At 51.0% G+C, this 13338-nt stretch overlaps 1 protein-coding gene across 1 annotated transcript in view; it reads left to right on the top strand.

The window, feature by feature from the left end:
• Positions 1 to 1702: 1702 nt before the first annotated feature.
• UXS1 (UDP-glucuronate decarboxylase 1) overlaps positions 1703 to 13338 on the top strand; it is a 94801-nt gene continuing 83165 nt past the window's right edge. Inside the window, exons 1-4 of the mRNA XM_027769242.1 lie at positions 1703 to 1724; positions 9171 to 9198; positions 10772 to 10820; positions 13254 to 13297. Coding sequence (XP_027625043.1) covers positions 9194 to 9198; positions 10772 to 10820; positions 13254 to 13297 — 98 coding nt within the window. The 5' untranslated portion in view covers positions 1703 to 1724; positions 9171 to 9193. The remainder of the gene's footprint in view (positions 1725 to 9170; positions 9199 to 10771; positions 10821 to 13253; positions 13298 to 13338) is intronic.

The raw sequence follows: 13338 nt of genomic DNA, 5'->3' as shown, positions 1-13338 counted from the left end.
GCCCCCGTTTGTGCAAGATCTCTGCCTCCAACCCTTTCCTAAGTATCTGCTCTTGCCCTGAGCAGCGGGAGGTTGGCGCTACATTCCCTGCTCCTGAGATGAGGAGGGTCTTCCTTGTCCACCCCCCTCAGACTGCGTTCCCGAGAGCCTGGGGTTGCTATCACTGGGTTCTAGTGTGAGCAGGTGCCACGTGGCGTCCGGGAGTGGGGGTTAGTGCAGAGGACAGGCTGGGGCCTGAGTGAGAGGGCTCTCCCTAGGCACGGGGCAGGCACCAGCCGTGTGGCCTTGAGCATGTCACAGGCAGCTGCGGGCTCCCGTCCCCCTCCGCCCCGCCCCCCACCGCAGCCTCTGATTAGCAGCAGTGCACGGGCCCCGTGTTGGCACAGTGGGAAAGCATGGCACCCTGCAAGGCCGGCCATGGGGAAGGCTCCAGGTTCACGTGCAGAGACCTCCCTGCGCGGCCTGCATGTGCCCCTTGATGCTGGCAGAGCCTGGGGCGGGTCATGGCATAGAGGTCGTGTTACAGGTGCTCTCTCTTCATGGAAGAAATAAAACTTAAAAAAAAAAAAAAAAGAAGAAAAGGAAAAGAAAAAGGAACAGCAGGCGGGGGACTGCGTGGAGCTGCCCAGAGACCCCGGGCTGTGGTGGCAGACTCGTCCATGCCGAGACCCAGGGCACCCTCACAGTCAGAGGTCCCCTGGCCTGCACGGGCCTTCCCACAGTCAGACACCCTTGCCTGGGTTGCGGCTGGGCAGGTTCTTATCCCAACTGCCGCCCTGGCGGTCCTCCACCTTGCCCGAACCCTGTCTCACCCAGCCCACGCGCAGCACCCCGGCCCGGTCTCACTCTCTGTGGTGCCAGTGGGCCACCGTCTACTCTGGTCCCCGCGTGGGCGGGTGCAGCCCTGTAGGGTATTTTGTAGGACAGAGCACGTCCACTGACCTTTCATATGGTGTTAACGTGTTCCAGGTGTCCAAGTCCACCTCTCTTACTGTTGGGACCTCCCAGGGTGCTGGACTCGTGTGTCCTGCTGCTGTCACAGCCCTGGACGCTGGCACGGGGTTTGCTGATCCCAGCCAGCTCGTTTCCGACATGCGAGGAAGCACGGCCGTGTAGTCTTTGGTTCAGTTACACAGCACTGGGGACTTGCCGGGTCACCCTTAGCCTGGCCCATGGGACCTTGCAGACCAGAGGGGCCTTCACAGTTCAAGGCCTGCAACCTCTTCTCTGCTGCCTGGGATGTGTGACATCTGTCACTACAGGTGACGGTTGGCTGTTTGCTTCAAGGTATTCTCTTTTTTTGGAGAGATTTTTGCTATAGGGTGCTTGTGCTTGCCAGAAAGACAGAGAGACAGAGAGACAGAAAGCAAGAAATCACCCCCTGGGGGGATGGCCACGCCACAATTCCTTCTCCTTCATTCTCCTCTCAGGGTCTTGGGCACGCACACACACGCACCTGGCACGAGTTTAAGCCACTGGGTCCAGGATTTGAACCGTGGTCGATTACATGGGAGTCCAACGACATAGCCATTATGCCAACTGCTGGTCCCACTAACTCAAAGTATTTTCTCCCATCTGATTTCTCCCCAAATATCTGTTTACTCTTAGTGGCGTGGTAACAGCAAGATTATCTTCCTCTTCCAAAACCCTGTACAGCTAACAGACGTGGCGTGGAGAGGATCTGACTGTTTCATAGACAAGGTTTGCCAGCCCTGCCTTGAAATGTGAGTAAATGTGAGGAGGCTCCATGTACTCACTTTCTCAGCAGATGTTTGGTGAGCATATTCCAACACACGTTCCCCTGTCTCGCTGCCCTGCACAGCAGCTGCACAGAGCAGATGCTGCCGTGGAGACAGCCTCTAACTGAGGGAACACGGAGGCAAACCCAGACTCTCAGAAGTAGGTGCAGAGGTGTGCTGGCCGTGGAGAGTGCCCCGGAGGGAAACAGCAGCCTAGGAGGGGTGGGAGGGTGAGCCCGGTGGTGGGGTGCTCCCACAGAGGCTGCTCAGAGGCCTCCTGGATAAGGCACCCTCTGAGCTGAGCCCCAGTGAACCCAGGGAGGGAGGCAGGTGAAGAGACCTTCGGAAAAGACTAAGTGCAAAGGCCCGAGGCAGGGGCAGGCTGGGCAAGGTGGAGGAGGTGCTGGCAAGGTTGGCCTGGGCAGGACTAAGAGTGGAGAGGAGGGCAGCAGGTGGGGGTGGTGGCAGGAGGGGCGCAGTCACCTGGGTCCTTACCAAATGCCCAGCTGGGACTGCAGTGGGTTCCCGCAGAGGGTGGCTCTCAGTGGGTGTGAAGTCCAGACCCTGTGGGCAGCCCAGGAGAGCCCTGGATTTTCTGGGTTAAGACTAGCCTCTTCCATCCTGGCCCCAGGCCACCTCTCAGTCACTGTTGGTCCCTGGGAGCCTTTTCATACTGAAGGGCAGCTCGGATTAGGGCTCTTTGCCAGGAGACCGCCTAGCTTGTTGGTGGGGCTCCTGCTCCTAAATGGTAGCTCAAGAGAGACTTGGTCAGGGCTTTGGGGGCGGGGTGCCTCTCCTTCTTTGTGCTCTGTCCAGTGCTGAAGTGGCGACCTGGGTAGGCGCCCCATTGTCCTCTCACTGCAGGAACGGGGATCTTACTTTGAATTCCCTGTAGTCCAGGGTCCCCTGCTGCTCTGTCAGCCAGCTCAGCCTTTGGGAGCCTTCCCCAGGCCCTCTCTGTGGCTCCCCCAGACCTCACGCTGCCCCCCACTGCCTGCTGGTGAAGTGCTCCAGCGTTACTCCTTGTGCGTCTGCAGACACTGGGTTTGCTGAACGACAGGCCCTGCATGAGCAAGGAAGGATTTTAGGGAGTGTGCACAGGGTCCCAGTGGCCCCGGCTGCCTCCTGCCGCTGGTCTGTGGGGTATCTTGCCGTCCAGAGGTTCAGGGCGTGCTCACGTGAGGGGTGGGAGCGGAGTTTCCCACGTCACCCTCTTCCTGTGACTCAAAGTGCATGTGCTTTCTGGGTTAAAGGAGGTGATCAGAATGCCCAAGAAAGCATAAAGCGTTGTGCAGCCTTTTAAAATGGTTGTTTGTGGACTAGCAGGTGTCATGTGGGGTAAAGCACTAGACTTCCACATGGCCGAACACAGTTCTAGTCCCGCACCTGGTGGCTTGCTTTCTCTCTTTCTCTCCATCTCCCTCTGGTTATATAATAAATAATGTATGTATATATGTGTATATATATATTTTTTTTCTTTTAAAGTGGTTAATTGTAAAATCAATGGTCATTTTATGTGATCCAGCATTATAACCGTGTTTAAAAGTGGGCCATGGAATTTGCTGCCCAGACCAGAACTTTGGGTGCCTCTGTGTGGTCTGGCTTTCAGGGATTCAGATCCTACCCCTATTCTAAAACAAATGTGCCTCTTAAAATTCCAAGCTTTTCTGGATCCTCAATTGGTGGTTTTGTTTGTTTGAGGTCTTGAACTCAGTGGAGGACTTAAAAAATTTTTTTAAAGAATTATTTTAATTTAATTTAATTTAATTTAATTTATTATTATTTTTCAATTTAACCAGAGAAAGGCAGAGAAAGAGGGAAAGTGAGAAAGCAAGCCATCAGGTTCTGGACCTAGTGGAGGACTTTTTAAGGCTGTGGACACTTGATGTTGCTTGTACTGTCAAGGTATCCTCCCCCTTCCCCAAGCCTTCCTGAGACTCAGTCATGAACTCATGGAGACCTCAGACAAAAATTGTTCTAAAAGGATTTATCTTGAATGATAGCAGATTAATATTTAAGAAACAAAGTTAGACTAACAAATATTAAATATTGAGTTAACTTTTTTTTTTTTTTTGGAGAGATTTTTGCTATAAGGTTCTTTTGCTCAGCAGAAAGACAGAAAGTGAGAAACCACCCCCAGGGAAGATGGCCGTGCTGCATTCCCTTCTCCATTCTCCTCTTGGGATTTTTGGTCAGGCATGGACACGCGCCCTGTGTGAGTTTTAAGCCGCCGGGTTGAGGACTTGAACCGTGGTCAACTACATGGGAATGCAGTGATGAAACCATTATGCTATGTGCTGGTCCCAGTATTGAGTTAACATTTTGGTTTTATTACTTATTGCAAAAGGACTCTCAATTCCTTTTATTGTTTTGCCCTTAATGAAAATTTGTATGTGATAGATTTCTTTGAACTGGTTTTCTCCTTCATATCAGGATGCCTAAATACAGAAATAACTCAAGCAGGTGGCAAGTTCTAAAAGCAATATGAATTTTAAATGTTTAACTTTTATTTATTTTTTTTTTTTTTAAGATTTTTGCCATAGGGCCTTGTGTGCTCAGGAGAGGAGAGAGATAGAGAAAGGGAAAGCAAGAAATCGCTGCCTCCCCATACCACAGGGGGGATGGCCACACCACCGTCCCCCTCATCCATGCTCCTCCCTGGATTTGGGGCACATACACACACCCCCAGTGTGTTTAAGTCACCAGGTCTGGGATTTGACCTGTGTAGTTTGCCATGTGTGATCTAGCACCTTAATCACAAAGCCATCCACTGGCCCTTAACTTCTTTTGTTCTTTTATTAGACATTTTTGCTATAGGGAGTGTGTGCTCGCTGGAGAGACAGAGAGAGACAGAAAGCGAGGAATCACCCTCCTCAGAGGGGATGGTCACGCCGCAATCCCTTCTCTTCCACGCTTCTCTCGGGATCTTGGGCATGCATGTAGACGTGCCCAGCATGAGTTTTAAGCCTCCAGGTCCAGGATTCGAATGACAGTTGACTACGTGGGAGTCCAGCAACATAACCATTATGCTACCTGCTGGTTCCGACCCTTAACTTTAAAGTCTGTATGCTGGGAACCAGCAGTTAGCGTAATGGCTATGTTGCTGGACTCTCACGTAGTTGACCGCGGTTCGCGTCTCGGACCCGGTGGCTTAAAACTCACGCCAGGCGTGTGTGCGTGCGTGCCCAAGATCCTGAGAGGAGAATGGAGGAGAAGGGATTGCGGCATGACCATCCCCCCTGGGGGGTGATTTCTCGCTTTCTGTCTCTCTGTCTCTGTCTGTCTGGCGAGCGCATGTGCCCTATAGTGAAAATCTCTCCAAAAAAAAAAAAAAAAAGTCTGTATGCTGCCGTGTTCTCAGCTACTCTGCACAGAAGTGCAGGAGCAGGGCCTCCAGACTGTGGAAATTGCTGGTGTTCTCTCCCTGGAGCAAGTCTGCCGTGACAGAGGGCCACCCGGCTCGCCCTGCTGTGGGTCTTTTGTGCTCCCAAAGCAAAGCAGGTGGGGGCTCTGAAGATGGAAGCGACCAGAAACACTTCTGGAGACAGTGTATCTGGAAACCAGATTGCTAACACATGTGCAAACGTGTGTGTAAGGGCCGCAGAACTAAGAGGACGTGGGGTGACTGAGCAGCCCTCTCACTCTGACCAGGAACTGTCACTTCTCCCCCAAGGTCTTTCTGTGGATGACAGACCTCTCCCTGAGAAATACCCATTGCCAGCCTCACCCCATGCCCGGGGAAGCTGCCCACCTGCTGCTTTTCGGGCATGCAGGTGTGTTTCTTTTGTATTAAATATCTTCCCTTTTCCTACTTGACATGCATTTGTGGTTTTTCTTTCTGCGTCTCAGGGCGGGTCTCTATTCTTAGAGATCTGGACCTTAAAGAACTTCAGCTGCTCCAACACCATCCAGAGGAAAGCAGGGGGTTTGGGATGCATCGCAGAGCCCCTCTGGGAGTCACTTTCACCCAATCCTGCCACTTCTCCATCCCCCAAGACCCTCCTCCGTTTTCTTTGTCTCTGGAAACTCTTCCAGAACAACTTACATTCATTGTGACCCTTTTTCTAGCCTAAAGACTGCTGCCTTTCTAGGGTGTGGACCTGTGTCATTTCCACCTGCCCTGCTGCTGGTGGGACCGACTGCTCACGCCAGCCTCTGACCTTTATCTGATGCTTCGTGAGGCCAAGCAAATTCCGTTTAACCTGACACACTAGACATCAAAACATTGTAAGAATTAATTGGTTACAACACTTCCAAAGATAAAAGGGGTAATGTAAGAAAAGGGAGACAGTTCCTTGACATCCACCCTGTTCCCCTGGGAGAGGTACTTGGGGAGGAGTGGAAGAGAGGAGACGTTCTGGAGAACACCCCCGAGGGTGGGAAAGGCGTTGGAGGGGGTCAGCCTGGGGCGCCTAGAATGGGCTAAGTGATATAGAGGGGTCAGAGATGTCTCTAAGCTGAGTATCTTAGGCCGACCTGGGGGAAGATGGAAAAGAGGAAACTAAGTGAATGAGTAACCACAGAATGACCATGACGGGATGCTCCATTGCTTTGTCCAAGGTTCCATAGACTTCCAAGAGTGGGGCTGCTCTGTTTTGATAAACTGCTTAATCCCAAGCCCAGATGAGGCCCTGTATTTATTTTGATAGCGCAGTAGAGAAAAGTGTCCACACCTTTGGGCCAGGTCCGTGAGCCGAGGGTTGATCCAGATAGGATGTCGAGGATGAGACCAGGACAGGGGGACCGGGCAGGGAGGGTTTAGAACTCTCTTGTCCCCTTTTTTAAAAGCAAGAGAAACTGGGACCAGCAGTTAGCGTAATGGCTATGTCGCTGGACTCCCATGTAGTCGACTGTGATTTGAGTCCCGGACCCGGTGGCTTAAACTCACGCCAGGCACATGTGCGTGCGTGCCCAAGATCCCGAGAGGAGAATGGAGGAGAACGGATTGCAGTGTAGCTATCCCCTCTGGGGGGTGATTTCTCACTTTCTGTCTCTCTGTCTCTCTGTCTGTCTGGCAAGCGCACGCGCCCTATAGCAAAAAAACCTTTCCAAAAAAAAGAAAAGAAAAAAAAAGGCGAGAGAAACTTAAGTACCAGGGAAAGCAGTTGGTCATGGCACCACTGGGACTCAGTACGTGGGCAGTTTCAGTCTTTTCTCCCCCAGCGTGGTTTTTCACTGGTGGAAGCCGTACTGTATGTAAATATTCCCCCTGTGGTACCCGTCCGGGGGAGCCCCAAGTCTGAGGGGGCTTGGCCGTGATTACTTACTGAAGGGCAGACAGGCCTGGAGGTGACTAGGGAGACTGTGCTGAGAATGGGCCTGCCCTCAGGGAACACAGGCTCAGGTGACAGGTTAAAAGCAAAGCATTTGGGGCCAGCAAGTGTCCAGGTGGTTAAGGGGCTGGACTCCCACATGGCCAACTGCAGTTTGAGTCCCGAACCTGGTGGCTTGAGAATAATGCTGGGCGATTGTGTGGATGTGTCCAAAATCCTGAGAGAATGGAGAAGGGATTGTGATGTGCAGTCCCCTCAAGGGTGACTCCTCGCCTCCCTCCTCTGTCTCTCTGCAGTGAACACAGGCATCCTATGGCAAAAAGACAAGACAAGCATTCGGGGCCAGCAGGTGGCGTAGTAGTTAAGGCGCTGATCCCACATGGCTGACCGTGGGTTTGAATTCGGGACCTGGCGGCTTGAAACTCACACTAGGCACTTGTGCGTATGTGCCCAGAATCCCAGGAGGAGAATGGAGGAGAAGGGATTGCAGTGTAGCCATTCCATCTGGAGTCTGGAGGGTGATTTCTTAACTCTCTCTCCAGGGAGCACATGTGCCCAATAACAAAACTTGGAAATAGAAAAGCATCCATAAATGCAGTAAAGACCCACGCGGGTTCTGGTCACCAGGACAGGGGCTGGTTTGTACATTCATCGATTAAGGGTTCTGTTATCAGGTTCACGTACAGAACCTGCAGAGTCTGCTTAGGGCCCAGTGCCCCTAGCCTGTGAGAGTAACGTGGGTGTACCTGGAACAGCCCCAGGGAATGTTCCCAGAGGCCCAGGAGGACCCGCAGGACCAGCTGGACCAGCTGCCAAGTCAGGGAAATGGGGTGATGGGCGGGAGGCGCTCCCCCTCCTGCTGTCACATCTGCATGTATCACATTACAACAGGTTCATTGTCTTATTTGGTGACCTTTTGATTTCATGGCTTTATTATAATTTATATAGCAGTTCCCCAGTTGTGGAGCATTCTGATTCTTATTTGTGTGTGTGTGAGAGAGAGAGAGAGAGAGAGAGGGAGAGCGAGCGAGAGCGAGAGAGAGAGAGAGAGAGAGAGAGAGAGGATACATAAGAAGACCAGGATACCCGTGGAGGCAGTTTTCCTGTATCAGTCTCATCTCCTGAGGGTAGTGACTGGAAAGTAAAACCACATGACCCAAGTATACACATTGTTTCTTTTATGAACAGGGAACCTAGTATAGCTTCCACTGAGGTATGTATTGCTGTTTCTGTCAGTAAAAACCTCCATTTGAGGAGAGAGGTGCTTCTAGAACATCACCCATAGTCCCCTTGTCCACGGTGGGATGGTCTTGTGAGGGGTACAACCTGGACTGTTCAGTAAATACTCAGGAAGCTCCTGCTGTGTGTCAGACCATGGCAGTGCCCAGATCCCGGGATTGGTTATGTTCTCACCCCAGGCCTTCCCAAGCTCACACTGCCAGCCTCGGAGCAGGGAGGGCACCTGTATGGGCAGTGTGTCCCCTCCCTGGGGAGCACCTGGCCCTCAGGAGGCTCTCTGTGTCTGGTGGAGGCTGGATGAGGCTGATGAGGAAAGCGTACAAGGTAGGAGGACCACACAGTGAAGGTTTCTTTATGAAGCCATCCTCCGCTCGGGGATGGAAAGCCGTGGGCATGTCTGGTATTGCTTCAGTGGTCTGTGGTTAAATGTCACATGTATGTGACACACCTGCCACGTGCCTGTGCCTGTAATCACAGGGGACGCCAGCAGATAAGTCTAGGACAAAGGACACCTGGGAGATGCTGAGACGTGCTGACCCTGCTGTCCAGTTACACCACACGCACTCAGGGAGAGGTTGCACTGGACCAGGATTTCTCTGGGGCGTGTGGTTCTTTGGTTTGTGACTGGCTCTTTCCGGAAGGTCAAAGATACCCTGTTTATCAAAACACAACGCACCCCTAAACTTCAGCCTCCCAGGAAGCATTCTCAAATCGCAGGGGTAGATCCGATTGTGTTTTCGCCCACTTTTTAGTGGAACTTTATTCATTTGAAAACAAATTGTACAAGTTATTGTCTTTAAGAACTTTCATTTTCTTAGTGCACTTTAAAATATTGGTCACAAATTAAAATGTGATCAGTTGGAGTCCCTGTGTGCTGTGGGCTGTAAGACTGACGTTTGGTTTCTCCTTTCTCTTGCAGCTGTTTGGGGCAACTTCGTCAATATGAGGTAACTGTCTCAGCACTCGGGCCTCGTGGTTGGGTTTGGTAGCACATTTCAGTTACATGGCTACCTTGATGTCATGGATGAATTGAGCATTTTTAAAACAAAATGCAGTGCTTTTCTCTCTGTCTCTCTCTCTCTTTTTAAGAATTTTTTTTTTTTTTTTTCTGTAGGGTACATGCGCTTGCCAGAGAGAGAGAAACTGAGAAATCACCCACTGGGGGGGGAGCCATCCAGAAACCCTGTCCTCCATTTTCCTCTCGGGATTTTAGCCTTGCATGTGCACGTGCCCAGCCCGCGTGTCAAGCCGCCAGGTCTCAGTCTTGAACTGCGGTCGAACATGTGGGAGCCCAGCACCTTAGCCACTACACCACCTGTTGGGCCTGAGCTTTTTCCTTTTCGCACGTGGGGCTGTCCCTGTCTGCTATGGACAGCCTCCAGCACAGCAGCTGGTTTTAAAGTTCCCCAAGTGATGTCCAGGACGAAGGCTGTGATTGGCTGTTCTGTGTTGCCTGACTCCTCCCTTCCCACCCTGGGTCCATAACTGAGGCCGACCTGAACTTCCACAGTTCGAAAGTGTAAACTGTTATTTCTGGGTGGCTTCAGCAAGAACACAGGCTTCTGCAGAGCCTTTTCAGTAGGAAGCTCTCCTAGGGAAGCTGAGGCTGACCTCTGCCGCAGGGAACCAGCTCCTGGTTGTGGATACTGCCACCATGTCCCTCCTGGGCCAGGCTGAGAACCTGCTAGCCTGAGTGCACAGTATCAGGAGGGGCACTTGTGAAAGTAAAATCTTTGTTAATTATGTCTTTATGGAATAAAAAAAAAATAAGCCTCTTTTTACAGAGCAAAGGTAACAAAGCATTCATTGTAAACCCAGACTTGGCACTGCTAGTCCTGGTTTTCATGTAAAGAAAAATTCATTCCACTTGGTTGTTTGGGGGTATTAAAAATGCGAGAATAACCATCAGTTATTGTGCTGATTAAATTGGAATTGGAATTTCAGTGCTGCCTGCTGCACAAGGCAGCCAGGGTAAAAGGTTACTTTGCCCCCAGGAGGCCTTTCAAGTGGAGTTGGTTTTGCTGGTGGGCGGGTGGGGCGATGCTGGTCTGATCTGAGCACCAGGCTGTGTCTCCTACAAAGGCCGCTGTGTGTGGCTAGGCGGGGTGCTCGGTCTTTAAAGGAGCTCTGTTTTTACTTGGAAAAAATTTATTTTGCCCTAAATTCCTGGGAAAGCCCAGCAGACAAACATGCCCTCCTGTAGACAAACTTCCTGCTGCTGATTGAAAACCGTGTTGGGTGTAACGTGGATGTGGGATGGTTTTCATTTACTAGAAACACTGCATTAGGGAGCCCCGAGCGCCTGCGTGGATGGCTTAGTTGAAGGGGGCGCCCTTCCCGAAGCCCTTCCCGAACTGTCCTTCCTCACCCCGGGGGGCTTTCCCTTCCCAGGAATCAGTGCCTGCCCCACCCTTGGGCAGGAGGGGGCAGTGGCCCTGGAGGGAGGCGATTTGCTCTAGAGGCGTCTTGAGGTCACGAAGCCTTTCAACTGATCTCAGTTTGCAGCTTTCTACTCCACAGGTCTATCCAGGAAAACAGCGAGCTGAGAATTGAGAGCAAGATCGAAGAGGTTGGTCTCTTTTCCGTGTTTGTTTCACGCTTTGGCCAGTTGCTTGCCTTCGCCTGAGCCGGTCTCCGTTATGGGCAGCTCAGTGCCGTGCCGTGGAACAGCTCTCAGAAACGTCCGTTCTCACTTTATAAGAGGACACTTTTTATCCCCTCCTCAGAGTTTGTTCATGCTTATAAAGGCGTGACGAATGTGGCACTTAAAGGAGTTCATGGAAAATGGGCTTAAAGTACAGTGTACATTTTTATTGTCAGGGGGCATGTGCTTGTTGGAGAGAGCGAGAAAGCCACCCTACAGTGGGGTGTGGTCCTGCCCGAGTCCTCTGTCCTCCTCCCCCTAGTCTGGATTTGGGGCATGTGCACACGCCAGGCATGTTTTTCAAGCCACTGGGGCCAGGCTTCAAACTGCTGTTGGCCGTGTGGGATTCCACTCCCTTAACTATTGAGCCACGGAGCCAGCCTGAGTTTATTATGGGGCAAAACATTTTGAAATCCAAGCAAAATTTTCTGTAATATGCATTTTCCATGAACTTTAAAAAGTAGAAATATATTGGGTCTTAGGAAAAGTCATGACATATTTTTCCTTTTTTTTTTTTTTTTGGAAAGAGAGATTTTCGCTGTACGGTGCATGTACTCACTGGAGCGACAGAGCTGGAGAGACAGAAAGTGAGAAGTCGCCCCCCAGGGGAAATGGCCACCCCATAATCCCTTCTTCACTCTCCTCTCGGGATTTTGGGCACGCATGCGCACACACGTGCCCAGCGTGAGTTTTAAGCTGCTGGGTCCAGAACTCGAACTGCAGTCGGCTACATGGGAGTCCAGTGACGTAACCATTACTCCATGACATAACTGTCTATTCTTTTCTGTGCAAAAATGCATCATGACTTTTCCAGTGACCCAGTAATTATCAGAAGGTGCAGGTGCTTGCCACACAGAGGGAGAAAGCACACCCGGTGGGGTACGGTCCCACCCAGGGGCTTCTCCATTTCTCCATCCCGTCAGGATTTGAGCCTGTGTGAATGTATGTTTCGCATGTTTTTCTGGCTGTCAGGGGCAGGACTCAAACTGTGGCCAGGCATGTGGGTTCTAGCACCCTTAACTAGGAGACCACACTGCTGGTCCTTCTGTGAACTTCTTTGAAGACCCCTTGTAATGAAACAAATTCTACAAAGGCAAAATGGATTTATCCTTTCACATGAGTTTTCAGGTGAGCCTTTTTTTAAAAAAAATGGTTTTTGCCGTAGCACACATGTGCTCACCAGAGAGAGAGAAAGAGAGACAGAGACAGACAGACAGACAGACAAAGAAAGAGGGAAAGTGAGAAATTTCCCCCCAGGAGGGATGGCCACGCCACAATTCCTTCTCCATTCTCCTGGGATTTTGGGCATGCATGCATGCACACATGCGCCCAGCAATTTTCAAGCCACTAGGCCCAGGACTCAAACCATGACGGTGTTCTTAGAGAAAGGGAAGTGGTCACCTTTAAGAGGTAGAGTGTCAGCGTCCCCTCACTGAGCCGATGCTGAGAGGAGGACGACCCAGTCAGCCGAGAGCGTCACACAGACCGAGGAGCCCGCTGCATGATCGCCACCCCCATCCTCAGATAAGTGCTCGGAGCTTATACGGAGTGAGTGTAGGCCCAGCTGGTTGCTTTAACACGACCTGTGGGATTACATTGGACTCGAAGTCGCGTGTGGGAGGGAAGCCTGGGTCGCTCCTGTGGCAGACCTCAGGTGCCCACACGGGTTCCGCACAGTCTGGGCTGCGTCCTGGAGCTGAGGGACGTGGGTGATACGGTTATGCACAGAAGGCGCTGGCTTTGTGAACCGCACGTAGGCTGTTCTTTAGTTCCTGAAGAGACAGGTAGTGTCGACTGGCTTGCTCCTGTCAACCCGAGATGCCTTTTACGAGCTCCTTGTAAGACACAGAGTAGAACGTAGAGTAGAGACAGTGAGTAGAAAGGTGAGTTTTCTCAGAGACTTGGGTATTATCAAGTAATGGTCCAGCAGGCTACATGGAGGCTAAGGTGCTGGATCCCACATGGTCAACTGTGCGGTTCAAGTCCCGGACCTGGCAGCTCGAAAAACACTCCACGCATGTGTGCATGCATAGCCAATGTCCTAAGAGGAGAATGGAAAAGAAGGGACTGTGGCATGGCCATGCCCCTGGGGGGGAGGGTAATTTCTCACTTTTCCCTCTCCCTTTGGTGAGTACCCAATGGCAAAAATCTTTAAAAAAAAAAAAAAATCAGCATATCTGCTCCTTCATAGCATTGAAAGTCAGGGTTATATCTTCATTCCAAACTGGGCACGAATTTGTGGAAGAGGTGAAAATATGTTTTGTATTGTCGTTTTTCTGAAACATGGGAATTGGGGAGAGGTGGTGGAGGACTGTACTTTGGCTTTAAAACTGATTTTGTTTATTATTTTGGCTTTAGATTGTTGAACCACTAAGAGAAAAAATCAGAGATTTGGAAAAAAGGTATGTGTCGTTTTTGCTCTAAGTTTAGGGAAATGTTTATA

The sequence above is a fragment of the Tupaia chinensis genome, unplaced genomic scaffold (assembly GCF_000334495.1).
Source record: "Tupaia chinensis unplaced genomic scaffold, TupChi_1.0 Scaffold149090_1, whole genome shotgun sequence".
Lineage (NCBI taxonomy): Eukaryota > Metazoa > Chordata > Mammalia > Scandentia > Tupaiidae > Tupaia > Tupaia belangeri.
The sequence above is the reverse complement of the archived record's forward strand: the minus strand, read 5'-3'. Positions and strand labels throughout refer to the sequence as shown.